Source organism: Salmo salar, chromosome 18 (genome assembly GCF_965601325.2).
Source record: "Salmo salar chromosome 18, fSalSal1, whole genome shotgun sequence".
NCBI classification, from domain to species: Eukaryota; Metazoa; Chordata; class Actinopteri; order Salmoniformes; family Salmonidae; genus Salmo; species Salmo salar.
The window spans coordinates 102,384,521-102,407,111 of NC_138308.1; the positions used below are offsets into that span (position 1 = coordinate 102,384,521).

General features: G+C 39.5%; 1 protein-coding gene across 1 annotated transcript in view; it reads left to right on the forward strand.

Moving 5' to 3' along the window:
- Positions 1-8,948, forward strand: part of LOC106591299 (uncharacterized) — a 105,905-nt gene extending 96,957 nt beyond the window's left edge. Inside the window, exons 12-17 of the mRNA XM_082964613.1 lie at positions 1,542-1,562; positions 2,498-2,518; positions 2,697-2,717; positions 5,961-5,981; positions 6,128-6,202; positions 8,668-8,948. Coding sequence (XP_082820739.1) covers positions 1,542-1,562; positions 2,498-2,518; positions 2,697-2,717; positions 5,961-5,981; positions 6,128-6,202; positions 8,668-8,849 — 341 coding nt within the window. The 3' untranslated portion in view covers positions 8,850-8,948. The remainder of the gene's footprint in view (positions 1-1,541; positions 1,563-2,497; positions 2,519-2,696; positions 2,718-5,960; positions 5,982-6,127; positions 6,203-8,667) is intronic.
- The last annotated feature ends 13,643 nt before the right edge of the window (positions 8,949-22,591 follow it).

Sequence of the window (22,591 nt, forward strand, 5' to 3'; positions counted from 1 at the left end):
GGGGACCAACTCCATATTAATGCCTTCCCTGAAGAGTGGAGGCTGTTATAGCAGCAAAGGGGGACCAACTCCATATTAATGACTTCCCAGAAGAGTGGAGGCTGTTATAGCAGCAAAGGGGGGGACCAACTCCATATTAATGACTTCCCAGAAGAGTGGAGGCTGTTATAGCAGCAAAGGGGGGACCAACTCCATATTAATGACTTCCCTGAAGAGTGGAGGCTGTTATAGCAGCAAAGGGGGGACCAACTCCATATTAATGACTTCCCAGAAGAGTGGAGGCTGTTATAGCAGCAAAGGGGGGACCAACTCCATATTAATGCCTTCCCAGAAGAGTGGAGGCTGTTATAGCAGCAAAGGGGGGACCAACTCCATATTAATGACTTCCCAGAAGAGTGGAGGCTGTTATAGCAGCAAAGGGGGGACCAACTCCATATTAATGACTTCCCAGAAGAGTGGAGGCTGTTATAGCAGCAAAGGGGGGGACCAACTCCATATTAATGACTTCCCTGAAGAGTGGAGGCTGTTATAGCAGCAAAGGGGGGACCAACTCCATATTAATGACTTCCCAGAAGAGTGGAGGCTGTTATAGCAGCAAAGGGGGGGACCAACTCCATATTAATGCCATTGATTTTGGAATGAGATGTTCAATGAGCAGGTGTCCACATACTTCTGGTCATGTAGTGTATAAATCTCATGATTCAATGATTATTTAATTACACTATCCCACTATCTTTATTTAATTTTTACACCAGATGAACAGCTGAGTAAATAGTTTGTGTCTGTCTATGTTCCTGTCTGCCTATGTGTCTATGTACTTGTCTTCATATTCTTGTACCCATAATGCATCATGTTTTATCTACTGTCTACAGAGGTCAGAAAGGAGAGGATGTAGTCTGTCTTCATTTACGTCATTTAGCAGACGCTCTTATCTAGAGCGACTTACAGTAATGAATGAATACATTTCATTTCATACATTTATTTTCTTCTGTGCTGGCCCCCCGTGGGAATCGAACCCACAAGCCTGGCGTTGCAAACACCATGCTCCACCAACTGAGCTACAGAGAAGGCTGTCTGTCTGTCTGTCTGTCTGTTCTAGTACCCATAATACATCATGTTTTATCTTCTGTCTACAGAGGAGGTCAGAATAGAGAGGATGTAGTCTGTCTTCATGTTCTAGTACCCATAATACATCATGTTTTATCTACTGTCTACAGAGGAGGTCAGAATAGAGAGGATGTAGTCTGTCTTCATGTTCTAGTACCCATAATACATCATGTTTTATCTTCTGTCTACAGAGGAGGTCAGAATAGAGAGGATGTAGTCTGTCTTCATGTTCTAGTACCCATAATACATCATGTTTTATCTTCTGTCTACAGAGGAGGTCAGAATAGAGAGGATGTAGTCTGTCTTCATGTTCTAGTACCCATAATACATCATGTTTTATCTACTGTCTACAGAGGAGGTCAGAATAGAGAGGATGTAGTCTGTCTTCATGTTCTAGTACCCATAATACATCATGTTTTATCTTCTGTCTACAGAGAAGCTCAAAAAAGAGAACGGTAAGTTGTGTGTGAAAGTCTGTGTGCTTCCACACCTGCATGCATGTATTTCAAACTGTGTTCCTGTCTGTCTGTCTGTCTGTCTGTCTGTCTGTCTGTCTGTCTGTCTGTCTGTCTGTCTGTCTGTCTGTCTGTCTGTCTGTCTGTCTGTCTGTCTGTCTGTCTGTCTGTCTGTCTGTCTGTCTGTCTGTCTGTGTTCCTGTCTGTCTGTGTTCCTGTCTGTCTGTGTTCCTGTCTGTCTGTGTTCCTTTCTGTCTGTGTTCCTTTCTGTCTGTCTGTCTGTCTGTCTGTCTGGCTGGCTGGCTGGCTGGCTGTCTATGTTCCTTTCTGTCTGTCTGTCTGTCTATGTTCCTTTCTGTCTGTCTGACTGTCTATGTTCCTTTCTGTCTGTCTGTCTGCCTGCCTGTCTGTCTGTCTGTCTGTCTGTCTGTCTGTCTGTCTGTCTGTCTGTCTGTCTGTCTGTCTGTGTTCCTTTCTGTCTGTCTGACTGTCTATGTTCCTTTCTGCCTGCCTGTCTGCCTGCCTGCCTGCCTGTCTGTCTGTCTGTCTGTCTGTCTGTCTGTCTGTCTGTCTGTCTGTCTGTCTGTCTGTCTGTCTGTCTGTCTGTCTGTCTGTCTGTCTGTCTGTCTGTCTGTCTGTCTGTCTGTCTGTCTGTCTGTGTTCCTTTCTGTCTGTCTGTCTATGTTCCTGTCTGTCTGTCTGTCTGTCTGTCTATGTACCTGTCTCCATGTTCTAGTACCCATAATACATCATGTTTTATCTACTGTCTACAGAGGAGGTCAGAATAGAGAGGATGTAGTCTGTCTTCATGTTCTAGTACCCATAATACATCATGTTTTATCTACTGTCTACAGAGGAGGTCAGAATAGAGAGGGTGTAGTCTGTCTTCATGTTCTAGTACCCATAATTCATCATGTTTTATCTTCTGTCTACAGAGAAGCTCAAAAAAGAGAACGGTAAGTTGTGTGTGAAAGTCTGTGTGCTTCTACACCTGCATGCATGTATTTCATTAATGTAAGTGAAAACTGTGTTCCTGTCTGTCTGTCTGTCTGTCTGTCTGTCTGTCTGTCTGTCTGTCTGTCTGTCCTGTTCTAGTACCCATAATACATCATGTTTTATCTTCTCTGTCTACAGAGGTCGTCACAAGAGAGAGGGGTGAGTTGCACAACTGCATGTATTTCATTGATTTAAGTGAAAACACTTTCCTTAAAAAATATATACACTATATATTATACTGATTAACTACACTATATATTACACTATATATTATACTGATTAACTACACTATATATTACACTATATATTACACTATATATTATACTGATTAACTACACTATATATTACACTATATATTACACTGATTAACTACACTATATATTACACTATATATTACACTGATTAACTACACTATATATTACACTGATTAACTACACTATATATTACACTGATTAACTACACTATATATTACACTGATTAACTACACTATATTACACTGATTAACTACGCTATATATTACACTATATATTACACTGATTAACTACACTATATATTACACTGATTAACTACACTATATATTACACTGATTAACTACACTATATATTACACTATATATTACACTGATTAACTACACTATATGTTACACTATATATTACACTGATTAACTACACTATATGTTACACTATATATTACACTGATTAACTACGCTATATATTACACTATATATTACACTGATTAACTACGCTATATATTACACTATATATTACACTGATTAACTACACTATATGTTACACTATATATTACACTGATTAACTACACTATATATTACACTATATATTACACTGATTAACTACACTATATATTACACTATATATTACACTGGTTAACTACACTATATATTACACTGATTAACTACACTATATATTACACTATATATTACACTGATTAACTACACTATATATTACACTGATTAACTACGCTATATATTACACTATATATTACACTGATTAACTACGCTATATATTACACTATATATTACACTGATTAACTACGCTATATATTACACTATATATTACACTGATTAACTACACTATATATTACACTGATTAACTACACTATATATTACACTGTTAACTACACTATATATTACACTGATTAACTACACTATATATTACACTATATATTACACTGATTAACTACACTATATATTACACTATATATTACACTGATTAACTACACTATATATTACACTGATTAACTACACTATATATTACACTGATTAACTACACTATATATTACACTGATTAACTACACTATATATTACACTGGTTAACTACACTATATATTACACTATATTACACTGATTAACTACACTATATATTACACTGATATAACTTACACTATATATTACACTGATATAATTACACTATATATTACACTGATTAACTACACTATATATTACACTATATATTACACTGATTAACTACACTATATATTACACTGATTAACTACACTATATATTACACTAGTTAACTACACTGATTAACTACACTATATATTATACTGATTGACTACACTATATATTACACTGATTAACTACACTATATATTACACTTATTAACTACACTATATATTACACTTATTAACTACACTATATATTACACTATATATTACACTGGTTAACTACACTATATATTACACTGATTAACTACACCATATATTACACTGGTTAACTACACTATATATTACACTATATATTACACTATATATACACATTATATTTACACTGTATATTACACTGGTTAACTACACTATATATTACACTGATTAACTGCACTATATATACTAAAGTATGTGGACAACTCTTTAAATTAGTGGATTCTATTTCAGCACCACCCGTTGCTGACAGGTGTATAAAATCAAGCACACAGCCATGCAATCTCCATAGACAAACATTGTCAGTAGAATGGCCTTACTGAAGAGCTCGGTGACTTTCAACGTGGCACCGTCATAGGATGCCACCTTTCCAACAAGTCAGTTCATCAAGTTTCTGCCCTGCTAGAGCTGCCCCGGTCAAGTATAAGTGCTGTTATTGTGGAGTGGAAACATCTACAAGCAAAAATGTCTCAGCCGTTTAGTGGTAGGCCACAGAATCTCCCAGAATGGGACCGCCAAGTGCTGTACAGAAACCCAGCCTAAAACCCCAAACAGCAAGCAGTGCAGGTGTAGAAGCACGGTGGCTAGGAAAAACTCCCTAGAAAGGCAGGAACCTAGGAAGAAGCCTAGAGAGAAACCAGGCTCTGAGGGGTGACCAGTCCTCTACTGGCTGTACTGGGTAGAGACGAACCAGGCTCTGAGAGGTGGCAAGTCCTCTACTTGCTGTAGTGGGTAGAGAGGAACCAGGCTCTGAGGGGTGACCAGTCCTCTACTGGCTGTACTGGGTAGACCAGAGGAACCAGGCTCTGAGGGGTGACCAGTCCTCTACTGGCTGTACTGGGTAGAGAGGAACCAGGCTCTGAGGGGTGACCAGTCCTCTACTGGCTGTACTGGGTAGAGAGGAACCAGGCTCTGAGGGGTGACCAGTCCTCTACTGGCTGTACTGGGTAGACCAGAGGAACCAGGCTCTGAGGGGTGACCAGTCCTCTACTGGTTGTACTGGGTAGAGAGGAACCAGGCTCTGAGGGGTGACCAGTCCTCTTCTGGCTGTGCCGGGTGGAGATTATAACAGAACATGGCCAAGATGTTCAAATGTTCATAGATGACCAGCAGGGTCAGATAATAATAATCACAGTGGTTGTCGAGGGTGCAACAGGTCAGCACCTCAGGAGTAAATGTCAGTTGGCTTTTCATAGCTGATCATTCAGAGTATCTCTACCGCTCCTGCTGTCTCTAGAGAGTTGAAACCAGCAGGTCTGGGACCGGGAGCATGTCCGGTGAACAGATCAGGGTTCCATAGCCGCAGGCAGAACAGTTGAAACTGGAGCAGCAGCACAACCAGGTGGACTGGGGAGAGCAAGGAGTCATCAGGCCAGATAGTCCTGAGGCATGGTCCTAGGGCTCAGGTCCTCTGAGAGAAGAGAGAGAGGGAGACCTCACTAAAGCTCTTGTGGCTGAATGGAAGCAAGTCCCCACAGCAATGTTCCATCATCTAGTGGAAAGCCTTCCCAGAATAGTGGAGGCTGTTATAGCAGCAAAGGGGGACCAACTCCATATTAATGCCCATGATTTTGGAATTAAATGTTCAATGAGCAGGTGTCCACATACTTTTGGTCATGTAGTGTTTCTACCTCATGTTAGATAATAGCAGGTGTCCACATACTTTTGGTCATGTAGTGTATACATCTCATGATTCAATGATTATTTAATTATCACTATCTCACTATCTTTATTTAATTTTTACAGATGAACTCAAAGAAGAGCTGAGTAAGTAGTGTGTGTGTGTGTGTGTGTGTGTGTGTGTGTGTGTGTGTGTGTGTGTGTGTGTGTGTTGTGCGTCTGTGTCTGCATTGTCATGTTTTTAAGGTTTGCTCACCAACATGTGGGTTCTGACTATCTGTTCTTGTCCTCAGGGAAAGCTGAAGAGACCAACCAATCCCTCTCCACCTCTCCAGGTGGTCAACAGAAAACACAGACTCCTTCCCAAAGTAATCAGTCTTTATGATTCTAATGTTTCCTAGAATTACTGGTCAGTTTATTATCTCTATCTTTCTCTCTCTGTCTGGTCAGTTTATTATCTCTGTCTCTCTCTCTGTCTGGTCAGTTTATTATCTCTAGTCTCTCTTCTGGTCAGTTTATTATCTCTTCTCTCTGTCTGGTCAGTTTATTATCTCTATCTCTCTCTGTCTGGTCAGTTTATTATCTCTATCTCTCTCTGTCTGGTCAGTTTATTATCTCTATCTGTCTCTCTCTCTGTCTGGTCAGTTTATTATCTCTATCTGTCTCTCTCTCTGTCTGGTCAGTTTATTATCTCTATCTGTCTCTCTCTCTGTCTGGTCAGTTTATTATCTCTGTCTCTCTGTCTGGTCAGTTTATTATCTCTATCTGTCTCTCTCTCTGTCTGGTCAGTTTATTATCTCTATCTGTCTCTCTCTCTGTCTGGTCAGTTTATTATCTCTATCTGTCTCTCTCTCTGTCTGGTCAGTTTATTATCTCTATCTGTCTCTCTCTGTCTGGTCAGTTTATTATCTCTATCTGTCTCTCTCTCTGTCTGGTCAGTTTATTATCTCTATCTGTCTCTCTCTCTGTCTGGTCAGTTTATTATCTCTATCTGTCTCTCTCTCTGTCTGGTCAGTTTATTATCTCTATCTGTCTCTCTCTCTCTGTCTGGTCAGTTTATTATCTCTATCTGTCTCTCTCTCTGTCTGGTCAGTTTATTATCTCTATCTGTCTCTCTCTCTGTCTGGTCAGTTTATTATCTCTATCTGTCTCTCTCTCTGTCTGGTCAGTTTATTATCTCTATCTGTCTCTCTCTCTGTCTGGTCAGTTTATTATCTCTATCTGTCTCTCTCTCTCTGTCTGGTCAGTTTATTATCTCTATCTGTCTCTCTCTCTGTCTGGTCAGTTTATTATCTCTATCTGTCTCTCTCTCTGTCTGGTCAGTTTATTATCTCTATCTGTCTCTCTCTCTGTCTGGTCAGTTTATTATCTCTATCTGTCTCTCTCTCTGTCTGGTCAGTTTATTATCTCTATCTGTCTCTCTCTCTGTCTGGTCAGTTTATTATCTCTATCTGTCTCTCTCTCTGTCTGGTCAGTTTATTATCTCTATCTGTCTCTCTCTCTGTCTGGTCAGTTTATTATCTCTATCTGTCTCTCTCTCTGTCTGGTCAGTTTATTATCTCTATCTGTCTCTCTCTCTGTCTGGTCAGTTTATTATCTCTATCTGTCTCTCTCTCTGTCTGGTCAGTTTATTATCTCTATCTGTCTCTCTCTCTGTCTGGTCAGTTTATTATCTCTATCTGTCTCTCTCTCTGTCTGGTCAGTTTATTATCTCTATCTGTCTCTCTCTCTGTCTGGTCAGTTTATTATCTCTATCTGTCTCTCTCTGTCTGGTCAGTTTATTATCTCTATCTGTCTCTCTCTCTGTCTGGTCAGTTTATTATCTCTATCTGTCTCTCTCTCTGTCTGGTCAGTTTATTATCTCTATCTGTCTCTCTCTCTGTCTGGTCAGTTTATTATCTCTATCTGTCTCTCTCTCTGTCTGGTCAGTTTATTATCTCTATCTGTCTCTCTCTCTGTCTGGTCAGTTTATTATCTCTATCTGTCTCTCTCTCTGTCTGGTCAGTTTATTATCTCTATCTGTCTCTCTCTCTGTCTGGTCAGTTTATTATCTCTATCTGTCTCTCTCTCTGTCTGGTCAGTTTATTATCTCTATCTGTCTCTCTCTCTGTCTGGTCAGTTTATTATCTCTATCTGTCTCTCTCTCTGTCTGGTCAGTTTATTATCTCTATCTGTCTCTCTCTCTGTCTGGTCAGTTTATTATCTCTATCTGTCTCTCTCTCTGTCTGGTCAGTTTATTATCTCTATCTGTCTCTCTCTCTCTGTCTGGTCAGTTTATTATCTCTATCTGTCTCTCTCTCTCTGTCTGGTCAGTTTATTATCTCTATCTGTCTCTCTCTCTGTCTGGTCAGTTTATTATCTCTATCTGCTCTCTCTCTGTCTGGTCAGTTTATTATCTCTATCTGTCTCTCTCTCTGTCTGGTCAGTTTATTATCTCTATCTGTCTCTCTCTCTGTCTGGTCAGTTTATTATCTCTATCTGTCTCTCTCTCTGTCTGGTCAGTTTATTATCTCTATCTGTCTCTCTCTCTGTCTGGTCAGTTTATTATCTCTATCTGTCTCTCTCTCTGTCTGGTCAGTTTATTATCTCTATCTGTCTCTCTCTCTGTCTGGTCAGTTTATTATCTCTATCTGTCTCTCTCTCTGTCTGGTCAGTTTATTATCTCTATCTGTCTCTCTCTCTGTCTGGTCAGTTTATTATCTCTATCTGTCTCTCTCTCTGTCTGGTCAGTTTATTATCTCTATCTGTCTCTCTCTCTGTCTGGTCAGTTTATTATCTCTATCTGTCTCTCTCTCTGTCTGGTCAGTTTATTATCTCTCTCTGTCTTTAATAGAGTCTGAGGGGATTGAAGGGATGGAGATGGAGTCTTTACCAGGGAGGAAGTCTGGTCCTGGTCCAGGGAGGAAGTCTGCTCCTGAGATGAAGCCTTTACTGGCTGCTGGACCACAGAAGGATGATCTGGATGAGCTGGAGAGGGGAGGAAGAGTTACTACAGAATTTAACTATGTGCTATAGGGTTACTATAGAGAGACTATAACTATAGAGCTGAGTTACTATAGAGAGACTATAACTATAGAGCTGAGTTACTATAGAGAGACTATAACTATAGAGCTGAGTTACTATAGAGAGACTATAACTATAGAGCTGAGTTACTATAGAGAGACTATAACTATAGAGCTGAGTTACTATAGAGAGACTATAACTATAGAGCTGAGTTACTATAGAGAGACTATAACTATAGAGCTGAGTTACTATAGAGAGACTATAACTATAGAGCTGAGTTACTATAGAGAGACTATAACTATAGAGCTGAGTTACTATAGAGAGACTATAACTATAGAGCTGAGTTACTATAGAGAGACTATAACTATAGAGCTGAGTTACTATAGAGAGACTATAACTATAGAGCTGAGTTACTATAGAGAGACTATAACTATAGAGCTGAGTTACTATAGAGAGACTATAACTATAGAGCTGAGTTACTATAGAGAGACTATAACTATAGAGCTGAGTTACTATAGAGAGACTATAACTATAGAGCTGAGTTACTATAGAGAGACTATAACTATAGAGCTGAGTTACTATAGAGAGACTATAACTATAGAGCTGAGTTACTATAGAGAGACTATAACTATAGAGCTGAGTTACTATAGAGAGACTATAACTATAGAGCTGAGTTACTATAGAGAGACTATAACTATAGAGCTGAGTTACTATAGAGAGACTATAACTATAGAGCTGAGTTACTATAGAGAGACTATAACTATAGAGCTGAGTTACTATAGAGAGACTATAACTATAGAGCTGAGTTACTATAGAGAGACTATAACTATAGAGCTGAGTTACTATAGAGAGACTATAACTATAGAGCTGAGTTACTATAGAGAGACTATAACTATAGAGCTGAGTTACTATAGAGAGACTATAACTATAGAGCTGAGTTACTATAGAGAGACTATAACTATAGAGCTGAGTTACTATAGAGAGACTATAACTATAGAGCTGAGTTACTATAGAGAGACTATAACTATAGAGCTGAGTTACTATAGAGAGACTATAACTATAGAGCTGAGTTACTATAGAGAGACTATAACTATAGAGCTGAGTTACTATAGAGAGACTATAACTATAGAGCTGAGTTACTATAGAGAGACTATAACTATAGAGCTGAGTTACTATAGAGAGACTATAACTATAGAGCTGAGTTACTATAGAGAGACTATAACTATAGAGCTGAGTTACTATAGAGAGACTATAACTATAGAGCTGAGTTACTATAGAGAGACTATAACTATAGAGCTGAGTTACTATAGAGAGACTATAACTATAGAGCTGAGTTACTATAGAGAGACTATAACTATAGAGCTGAGTTACTATAGAGAGACTATAACTATAGAGCTGAGTTACTATAGAGAGACTATAACTATAGAGCTGAGTTACTATAGAGAGACTATAACTATAGAGCTGAGTTACTATAGAGAGACTATAACTATAGAGCTGAGTTACTATAGAGAGACAGTAACTTTCTATAGAGACCTATCCCTCCTAACAAAGCTGAGTTTCTGAGTATATAACTGAGTGATATGTATCTTGGTGAGACAGAGTCCTCTGATCAACGTGTTGGTCACTACTCTATAATCCACTTCCAGTAGTTAGTTCTTTACTTTTTGAAGTTTTACTACCCATGTTTGTATTATGGGTTTATATCCATTTCCTGGTTATTCTATATATGTGTTCCCCATAAACAATGTCTTTCTAATCCCCCTCAGGTATTGATAGTGTTGAATTGAATGGAACGATGGACTAAGGTCTCCTGTTAGAATCTGTTACAGACCCTCTTATGTCCAGTACCTGATAATCACAGGTATATCAACAGGACCACAGGAGGCTGGTGGCACCTTAATTAGGGAGGAGGGGCTCGTGGTAATGGCTGAAGAGGAATCAGTGGAATGGTATCAAATACATCAAACATGTGGTTTCCATGGTTTCCATGTTTGATGCCGTTCCATTGGCTCCGTTCCAGACGTTATAATGAGGCTCCTCCCCTCAGCAGCCTCCTGTGAACAAGACTGATAAAAACATTTGTTGAAATGTTTATATTTCTGTTTTAGCTTCAACCTGTCAGCTTCTATTGTAGCTTCAACCTGTCAGCTTCTATTGTAGCTTCAACCTGTCAGCTTCTATTGTAGCTTCAACCTGTCAGCTTCTATTGTAGCTTCAACCTGTCAGCTTCTATTGTAGCTTCAACCTGTCAGCTTCTATTGTAGCTTCAACCTGTCAGCTTCTATTGTAGCTTCAACCTGTCAGCTTCTATTGTAGCTTCAACCTGTCAGCTTCTATTGTAGCTTCGACCTGTCAGCTTCTATTGTAGCTTCAACCTGTCAGCTTCTATTGTAGCTTCGACCTGTCAGCTTCTATTGTAGCTTCATGTCAATGTGCCAGTTTTTTATTTAACTTTGTGAAGTGTTTATTTTTGCTCTACTTTTTTAATATTCGCCTTGAGAATATACAGAGGGGTCAGAAATTATTGACATCCTTGCTAAAGATTAGCAATAATGACTATATTAAATAAATCAAATACTGACCTATTGCTCAACATAAATTATAGTATATTATTATAAACTAATTATATTATTTTAAACTAATACAATTGCTGAGACAAATATATATATTTTTTAAGTTAGGGGTCAAAATGATTGACAGCCCAAAATCTCCAGGAGTTTGATGATGTCATTACTATGAATATAGAACCAAATACTGACCTCCTGACTACTTTAATTACTAGAATCTATAGGGGGTCAATAATTTAGACCTTTAGAATCTATAGGGGGTCAATAATTTATACCTTTAGAATCTATAGGGGGTCAATAATTTAGACCTTTAGAATCTATAGGGGGTCAATAATTTAGACCTTTAGAATCTATAGGGGGTCAATAATTTATACCTTTAGAATCTATAGGGGGGTCAATAATTTAGACCTTTAGAATCTATAGGGGGTCAATAATTTAGACCTTTAGAATCTATAGGGGGTCAATAATTTATACCTTTAGAATCTATAGGGGGTCAATAATTTAGACCTTTAGAATCTATAGGGGGTCAATAATTTATACCTTTAGAATCTATAGGGGGTCAATAATTTAGACCTTTAGAATCTATAGGGGGTCAATAATTTAGACCTTTAGGATCTATAGGGGGTCAATAATTTAGACCTTTAGAATCTATAGGGGGTCAATAATTTATACCTTTAGAATCTATAGGGGGTCAATAATTTAGACCTTTAGAATCTATAGGGGGTCAATAATTTATACCTTTAGAATCTATAGGGGGGTCAATAATTTTATACCTTTAGAATCTATAGGGGGTCAATAATTTATACCTTTAGAATCTATAGGGGGTCAATAATTTAGACCTTTAGAATCTATAGGGGGTCAATAATTTATACCTTTAGAATCTATAGGGGGTCAATAATTTATACCTTTAGAATCTATAGGGGGTCAATAATTTAGACCTTTAGAATCTATAGGGGGTCAATAATTTATACCTTTAGAATCTATAGGGGGTCAATAATTTAGACCTTTAGAATCTATAGGGGGTCAATAATTTATACCTTTAGAATCTATAGGGGGTCAATAATTTATACCTTTAGAATCTATAGGGGGGTCAATAATTTATACCTTTAGAATCTATAGGGGGTCAATAATTTAGACCTTTAGAATCTATAGGGGGTCAATAATTTAGACCTTTAGAATCTATAGGGGGTCAATAATTTATACCTTTAGAATCTATAGGGGGGTCAATAATTTAGACCTTTAGAATCTATAGGGGGTCAATAATTTAGACCTTTAGAATCTATAGGGGGTCAATAATTTAGACCTTTAGAATCTATAGGGGGTCAATAATTTAGACCTTTAGAATCTATAGGGGGGTCAATAATTTAGACCTTTAGAATCTATAGGGGGGTCAATAATTTAGACCTTTAGAATCTATAGGGGGTCAATAATTTATACCTTTAGAATCTATAGGGGGTCAATAATTTAGACCTTTAGAATCTATAGGGGGTCAATAATTTAGACCTTTAGAATCTATAGGGGGTCAATAATTTAGACCTTTAGAATCTATAGGGGGTCAATAATTTAGACCTTTAGAATCTATAGGGGGGTCAATAATTTAGACCTTTAGAATCTATAGGGGGGGGGTCAATAATTTAGACCTTTAGAATCTATAGGGGGGTCAATAATTTAGACCTTTAGAATCTATAGGGGGTCAATAATTTATACCTTTAGAATCTATAGGGGGTCAATAATTTATACCTTTAGAATCTATAGGGGGTCAATAATTTATACCTTTAGAATCTATAGGGGGTCAATAATTTAGACCTTTAGAATCTATAGGGGGGTCAATAATTTAGACCTTTAGAATCTATAGGGGGTCAATAATTTATACCTTTAGAATCTATAGGGGGTCAATAATTCTAGACCTTTCAGAATCTATCACGCGGGGGTCAATCCAATTTAGCACCTTTAGAATCTATAGGGGCGCTCAATCAATTTAGACCTTTAGAATCTATAGGGCGGTCAAGTAATTTAGACCTTTAGAATCTATAGGGGGGTCAATAATTTAGACCTTTAGAATCTATAGGGGGTCAATAATTTATACCTTTAGAATCTATAGGGGGTCAATAATTTAGACCTTTAGAATCTATAGGGGGTCAATAATGTATACCTTTAGAATCTACAGGGGGTCAATAATTTAGACCTTTAGAATCTATAGGGGGTCAATAATTTATACCTTTAGAATCTATAGGGGGTCAATAATTTAGACCTTTAGAATCTATAGGGGGTCAATAATTTAGACCTTTAGAATCTATAGGGGGTCAATAATTTAGACCTTTAGAATCTATAGGGGGTCAATAATTTAGACCTTTAGAATCTATAGGGGGTCAATAATTTAGACCTTTAGAATCTATAGGGGGTCAATAATTTAGACCTTTAGAATCTATAGGGGGGGGTCAATAATTTATACCTTTAGAATCTATAGGGGGGTCAATAATTTAGACCTTTAGAATCTATAGGGGGGTCAATAAATTAGACCTTTAGAATCTATAGGGGGTCAATAATTTATACCTTTAGAATCTATAGGGGGTCAATAATTTAGACCTTTAGAATCTATAGGGGGTCAATAATTTATACCTTTAGAATCTATAGGGGGTCAATAATTTAGACCTTTAGAATCTATAGGGGGTCAATAATTTATACCTTTAGAATCTATAGGGGGGTCAATAATTTAGACCTTTAGAATCTATAGGTGGGTCAATAATTTAGAAAATAAATATTACTTGTTAAACAAAATATTTTAAATCAGATCAACCGTATTAACATAAAATAATATAATTGACACATGTTGTTGAGCAGATGATAGAGCTCAGTATTTAAATTATTTATTTATACAGTCATTATGCTCATCTTTATCAGGGGTGTCAATAATTCCAGACCCACTGTATTTTATATATTGATGTATTTTATTCAGTCATTATTATCTTTATCAAGGGTGTCAATAATTCCAGACCCACTGTATGTTATATATTGATCATGTATATGCAGTTGAATGGTATTTTCCATGTATTGATGATTTCTTGTTTTAATAAACTAGGACATCATTGTGTGAGAACGTGACTCCAGTGTAATATTTTAACATTATTGAATGTCAGTAGGTAGTGGTACCTTACTGTTTCCTTGGTGACCTGTGGTAGAGACATTGTCCTCCAGGTAACAGGTGTTGTTATGATGTCATCATTATTGACCATGTGAGCGAGCTATGGAGACAGGTCATCAGTCTGTTATATAGAGCTATGGAGACAGGTCATCAGTCTGTTATATAGAGCTATGGAGACAGGTCATCAGTCTGTTATATAGAGCTATGGAGACAGGTCATCAGTCTGTTATATAGAGCTATGGAGACAGGTCATCAGTCTGTTATATAGAGCTATGGAGACAGGTCATCAGTCTGTTATATAGAGCTATGGAGACAGGTCATCAGTCTGTTATATAGAGCTATGGAGACAGGTCATCAGCCTGTTATATAGAGCTATGGAGACAGGTCATCAGTCTGTTATATAGAGCTATGGAGACAGGTCATCAGTCTGTTATATAGAGCTATGGAGACAGGTCATCAGTCTGTTATATAGAGCTATGGAGACAGGTCATCAGTCTGTTATATAGAGCTATGGAGACAGGTCATCAGCCTGTTATATAGAGCTATGGAGACAGGTCATCAGTCTGTTATATAGAGCTATGGAGACAGGTCATCAGTCTGTTATATAGAGCTATGGAGACAGGTCATCAGTCTGTTATATAGAGCTATGTAGACAGGTCATCAGTCTGTTATATAGAGCTATGGAGACAGGTCATCAGTCTGTTATATAGAGCTATGGAGACAGGTCATCAGTCTGTTATATAGAGCTATGGAGACAGGTCATCAGTCTGTTATATAGAGCTATGGAGACAGGTCATCAGTCTGTTATATAGAGCTATGGAGACAGGTCATCAGTCTGTTATATAGAGCTATGGAGACAGGTCATCAGTCTGTTATATAGAGCTATGGAGACAGGTCATCAGTCTGTTATATAGAGCTATGGAGACAGGTCATCAGTCTGTTATATAGAGCTATGGAGACAGGTCATCAGTCTGTTATATAGAGCTATGGAGACAGGTCATCAGTCTGTTATATAGAGCTATGGAGACAGGTCATCAGTCTGTTATATAGAGCTATGGAGACAGGTCATCAGTCTGTTATATAGAGCTATGGAGACAGGTCATCAGTCTGTTATATAGAGCTATGGAGACAGGTCATCAGCCTGTTATATAGAGCTATGGAGACAGGTCATCAGTCTGTTATATAGAGCTATGGAGACAGGTCATCAGTCTGTTATATAGAGCTATGGAGACAGGTCATCAGTCTGTTATATAGAGCTATGGAGACAGGTCATCAGTCTGAGACCTATAAGCAGCAGGTAATGACATGCAGTTAAAGATATTACACAAGGACTATAAGCAGCAAGGAAATGTATGGATAGGTCAACCTTAGGTTCAGTGGATTGATGATGATTGGAACCCAGTTTCTCTGTGTTATTAGGTAGTTGCTGTAGCTAGCTTCCACCTCAGATAGTCAATTACTGTAATAGTTACTGTAGCTAGCTTCCACCTCAGATAGTCAATTACTGTAATAGTTACTGTAACTAGCTTCCACCTCAGATAGTCAGGTACTGTAATAGTTACTGTAACTAGCTTCCATCTCAGATAGTCAGGTACTGTAATAGTTACTGTAACTAGCTTCCACCTCAGATAGTCAGGTACTGTAATAGTTACTGTAGCTAGCTTCCACCAGAGTCTTCATTAACCTGTTGAGGATAGGGGGCAGAATTTGCACGGCCGGATAAAAAACGTACCCGATTTAATCTGGTTATTACTACTGCCCAGAAACTAGAATATGCATATAATTATTGGCTTTGGATAGAAAACACCCTAAAGTTTCTAAAACTGTTTGAATGGTGTCTGTGAGTATAACAGAACTCATTTGGCAGGCAAAAACCTGAGAAGATTCCTTACAGGAAGTGCCCTCTCTGACCATTCCTTGGGCTTCTTGACTCTTTTTATTGAAAACTTAGGATCTTTGCTGTAACGTGACACTTCCTACGGCTCCCATAGGCTCTCAGAACTGGGAAAAAAGCTGAATGACATCTTTGCAGCCCCTGGCTGAAAAACATTAGCGCCATTGGTAAGTGGTCTATCAGAGGACAATAAGCTGAGGCGCATGCACGAGGCGACCCCATGTTTTTATTTTCTCTCTCTTTGTACTAAAACACGGTTTCCCGGTCGGAATATTATCGCTTTTTTACGAGAAAAATGGCATAAAAATTGATTTTAAACAGCGGTTGACATGCTTCGAAGTACGGTAATGGAATATTTAGAATTTTTTGGTCACGAAATGCGTCGGGCGCATCACCCTTCTTTACCCTTTCGGATAGTGTCTTGAACGCACGAACAAAACGCCGCTATTTGGATATAACAATGGATTATTTGGGACCAAACCAACATTTGTTATTGAAGTAGAAGTCCTGGGAGTGGATTCTGATGAAGAACAGCAAAGGTAATAACATTTTTCTTATAGTAAATCTGACTTTGGTGAGGGCTAAACTTGGTGGGTGTCTAAATAGCTAGCCCTGTGATGCCGGGCTATCGACTCAGAATATTGCTAAATCTGCTTTCACCGAAAAGCTATTTTAAAATCGGACATAGCGAGTGCATAGAGGAGTTCTGTATCTATAATTCTTAAAATAATTGTTATGTTTTTTGTAAACGTTTATCGTGAGTAATTTAGTAAATTCACCGGAAGTTTGCGGGGGGTATGCTAGTTCTGAACGTCACATGCTAATGTAAAAAGCTGGTTTTTGTTATAAATATGAACTTGATTGAACAAAACATGCATGTATTGTATAACATAATGTCCTAGGATTGTCATCTGATGAAGATCATCAAAGGTTAGTGCTGCATTTAGCTGTGGTTTGGGTTTATGTGACATTATATGCTAGCTTGAAAAATGGGTGTCTGATTATTTCTGGCTGGGTACTCTGCTGACATAATCTAATGTTTTGCTTTCGTTGTAAAGCCTTTTTGAAATCGGACAGTGTGGTTAGATTAACGAGAGTCTTGCAATATTCTGAGTAGATTGTCCGGCCATCATGGCTAGCTATTTTGACACCCACCAAGTTTGGCACTCACCAAACTCAGATTTACTATAAAGAAAAATTGGATTACCTTTGCTGTTCTTCGTCAGAATGCACTCCAAGGACTTCTACTTCAACACCCAATGTTGTTTTGGTTCCAAATAATCCATAGATATATCCAAATAGCGGATTTTTGTTCTTGCGTTCAAGACGCTATCCGAAGGTTGACGCCCCGGCGCATATCGTGACAAAAAATTTAAAATATTCCATTACCGTACTTCAAAGCATGTCAAACGCTGTTTAGAATCAATTTTTATGCGTTTTTTCTCGTAAAATAGCGATAATATTCCGACCAGGAGACGTTGTTTTCGTTCAAAGACTGAAAGAAGAAAATGTCACGTTACAGCAGAGATCCTCTGTTTTCGATAAAGAGGCTATAGAAGGCCAAGGAATGGTCAGAGGCCACTTCCTGCATGGAATCTTCTCAGGTTTTTGCCTGCCATATGAGTTCTGTTATACTCACAGACACCATTCAAACAGTTTTAGAAACTTTAGGGTGTTTTCTATCCAGAGAAAATAATTATATGCATATTCTAGTTTCTGGGCAGGAGTAATAACCAGATTAAATCGGGTACATTTTTTATCTGGCCGTAAAAATACTGCCCCCTATTCTAAACAGGTTAACAAACAGTCTTCTCATGTGTTCTGCTTGTATATCTTCAACTTCTATGTCTAGCTGTTCTAGTCTCCCTAACACTGGCATTCTATTTGTTCTACCTGATTAGTTAAAATCGGGTACGTTTTTTATCCGGCCGTGTCAATACTGCCCCCTAGCCCTAACAGGTTAAAGAAGAATGGTAGGAAGTGTAAGCAGAGGGAGCTGAAGACAGGAGGGGAAATGGAAGTGAATGAGGGTGAAGTATCGGAGGTGGTAGGTGTAGTAAAGTTATCAGAGACCGAGGCACCAAGGATCAGGAAAAAGATGAGTCTGTGACAGTAGGAGTGAAGTTTATGGAAAAAGTGGACTCTTGCCTTTTTGCTGATCCATTTGTGTTTTCACGGTGGGTGATAAAAAGAGTTGGGTCATGTGGAGTCGGTGAGGGTAACTAGAAGTGGTCTAGTGATAATCGTTTGTGTTTCTGTTGGGCAGAGGAAGAATGTGCTCAAAGTAAAATGAATGGAGGCAAGAAATGTAAATTGTTTCTTTCTCAAGAAAAGGGCACCAATGAAAGGAGTGATAACTGGGGTAGCAGTAAATAGAAAAGTTGACCAGCTGAGGGGAAAGAGGCCCGGTGTATGTGATGCTCGTCGTTTGATGCGACGCAGACAGGGTGGGGAGAGGGGGGAAACAGAAGAGTCATTGTCTGTTATTTTGAGTTTTGAAGTTGAGTCTCTGCCTGACAAAGTGAAGTCAGGATATATAAGTTATCCTGTATGAGCGTATGTTCCGAATACATTACGATGTTACAGGTGTCCAGCTGATGGGCAGGTGGCAGCAGTGTGTAGGAGGGAGGGTCCAAGGTGTGAGAAATGTGCAGAAGGGCACGAGACAAAGGAATGTGTAGCATCGGGGAAAGTACTGGTATGTGTTAGTTGTAGGGGTGCCCATGGAGCTGGGGATCAGAAATGTCCCGTGCGAGAGAGGCAGGTTGAGGATTCCAGGGTTATAGTAGCGCAGAAGTTGTCATATGCTGAGGCAGTGAAGAAAGTAGAGGAAGATGGGTCAAGGGGGAGGAGTGGTGAGAGTAGTAGAGATATACCAGTACAGAGGGATAGGGCAAAATGTGAAATAACTTTCAGTAAGATTGGATTTTTAGCATTTATAGCAATGGTTATGAACTGTACAGCAGGGATGGATCTGAAGTCTCAGGAAATAGAGGTTGTGGTGGCAGCTGCAGAGAGGGATTTGGGTGTGTGGGAGACTTGACAATAGAAAGAGTAACAGGGTGTGTTAAGTGGTGATGTCCCATCCTTTCAGGGTGATGGCATGAGGTAGGAATAAATACATTTAATTAGTGGAGTAGGGGGGTGTTCATTTTATTTTATATAATTTTGAAATTAGTGAGTATAGTGTTAGATGGTAGGGTATTTATTCAGTACATCTTTTTCAAGTAAAGTATAAGGGAGTTGTACTCCAGGCTAGTAGGTGGCGGTAATGCAACAAATTGGATGCCAACCGCCGTTAAACCGCAGAAGAAGAAGCACATTGTTGGGAACGTCATTAGACGGAAAAGGAAGAACGTCATTATACGGAAGAGGAAGGAAAGTGTGTTTGAAACTAAAATCGCTAGTAACAACCAGCATCAAACGTAACATTGCTTGTCAAATGGATATCATTTCTCGTTATGGTTTGTAGTTATGCTGGCTTTGCTTCTGCTGTCTTTCTACAACATCCGAAGGTGGGTTGCTCACACCATCGCTTAGCTAGCTTCAGAAAGCTCAGCTACCTAGCTAGCTAAGTTAGCTAGTAAACACAATGTAAGCTGGCTAGCAAAGATACATCCTGAAGTGATATAACGTTGTTAGCAATACGATGTGAAGTTATATGGTGTTATTCTCAACTTGCTATCATCTTAGATCATCCAGATGCAGGTTTATGTAGCTAACGTTAGCTAGTTAACTGGGTCAGCATGTCATTACGTTAACTAGTAATGTTGACATTATGGTCAACTGTGGCTCCCGAGTGGTGCAGCGTCTAAGGCACTGCATTTCAGTGCGTCACTACAGACCCTGGTTCGATTCCAGGCTGTATCACATCTGGCCGTGTTTAGGAGTCCCGTAGGGTGGCGCACACATTGGCCCAGCGTCGCCCGCGGTTTTAACCCGTGTAGGCCGTCATTGTAAATAAGAATTTGTTCTTAACTGACTGTGTCATAGAGGTTCAAACAATAACACAGTAGCCAGCTAGCTCTGCAGACCCTGTTCTACTTCAGTAGCCAGCTAGCTCTGCAGACCCTGTTCTACTTCAGTAGCCAGCTAGCTCTGCAGACCCTGTTCTACTACAGTAGCCAGCTAGCTCTGCAGACCCTGTTCTACTTCAGTAGCCAGCTAGCTCTGCAGACCCTGTTCTACTTCAGTAGCCAGCTAGCTCTGCAGACCCTGTTCTACTTCAGTAGCCAGCTAGCTCTGCAGACCCTGTTCTACTTCAGTAGCCAGCTAGCTCTGCAGACCCTGTTCTACTACAGTAGCCAGCTAGCTCTGCAGACCCTGTTCTACTTCAGTAGCCAGCTAGCTCTGCAGACCCTGTTCTACTTCTAGGAAACCTGCTGTTAATTGCATGTTGTTCAGTGATTCGTTTTATTGATCAAAGAACGTGAAATACAATGTATCAAGTGTATGAGTGTGTCCTCATTGCACGTCTGTTATTTGATGTCGCACCTCAAATGATGAGCTGTGGACTGAGACAGATGGGGGGTGTAATAGGATCAGAGGACTGAGACCAGATGGGGGGGTGTAATAGGTGGTGACATGACAGTGTGTTATCAGAGGACTGAGACCAGATGGGGGGTGTAATAGGTGGTGACATGCCAGTGTGTTATCAGAGGACTGAGACCAGATGGGGGGGTGAAATAGGTGGTGACATGACAGTGTGTTATCAGAGGACTGAGACCAGATGGGGGGGTGTAATAGGTGGTGATATGACAGTGTGTTATCAGAGGCCTGAGACCAGATGGGGGGTGAAATAGGTGGTGACATGACAGTGTGTTATCAGAGGACTGAGACCAGATGGGGGGTGAAATAGGTGGTGACATGACAGTGTGTTATCAGAGGACTGAGACCAGATGGGGGGTGTAATAGGTGGTGACATGACAGTGTGTTATCAGAGGACTGAGACCAGATGGGGGGTGTAATAGGTGGTGACATGACAGTGTGTTATCAGAGGACTGAGACCAGATGGGGGGTGTAATAGGTGGTGAAATGACGTGTGTTATCAGAGGACTGAGACCAGATGGGGGGTGAAATAGGTGGTGACATGACAGTGTGTTATCAGAGGACTGAGACCAGATGGGGGGTGTAATAGGTGGTGACATGACAGTGTGTTATCAGAGGACTGAGACCAGATGGGGGGGTGTAATAGGTGGTGACATGACAGTGTGTTATCAGAGGACTGAGACCAGATGGGGGGTGTAATAGGTGGTGACATGACAGTGTGTTATCAGAGGACTGAGACCAGATGGGGGGGTGTAATAGGTGGTGACATGACAGTGTGTTATCAGAGGACTGAGACCAGATGGGGGGGTGTAATAGGTGGTAACATGACAGTGTGTTATCAGAGGACTGAGACCAGATGGGGGGGTGTAATAGGTGGTGACATGACAGTGTGTTATCAGAGGACTGAGACCAGATGGGGGGTGTAATAGGTGGTGACATGACAGTGTGTTATCAGAGGACTGAGACCAGATGGGGGGTGTAATAGGTGGTGACATGACAGTGTGTTATCAGAGGCCTGAGACCAGATGGGGGGTGTAATAGGTGGTGACATGAGGGTGGGTATAATTTGTGGAACGTTCCAACAGGAATCTGTTACAAAAACTCTGTAAATATCAAGGTTGCCAACAAACAACATCAAACAAAGTCGTATAACGGTAGAATGAGATACCGGGTAGAGAGTGAACAATGTAATAACGTTTTTCAACCACCACGTTTATTCTGAAAAATGTCTCTCTTCGTTCTGGTAGCCTCCACCATTCCTCGTTCGTTGGTTTAGTTATTATTTCCGGTGTTCCTGCATTCGCCAGGTGAACTCTGTTGCGCCTCAATTAGGGAATCGCTATGGTTGAAATGTAACTAATGACTGCCAGCCCCAGTATTTTATTAGCTAGGTGGCTTGGACACAATTGTTACCGATGATACTGTATACACCAGCCTACTCGTACTACAGAAACATACATTGTATTTTGCCAAGTTCTCTCTGTGTTAATCCTGTTTCCCAAATATATCAGCTAACTTGTGTCTGTGTCGATGTTGTTTAGTTCAACTTGCCTAGTTAAATAAAGATTAAATAAATTAGAACATATAAAATATATGCTTTGAC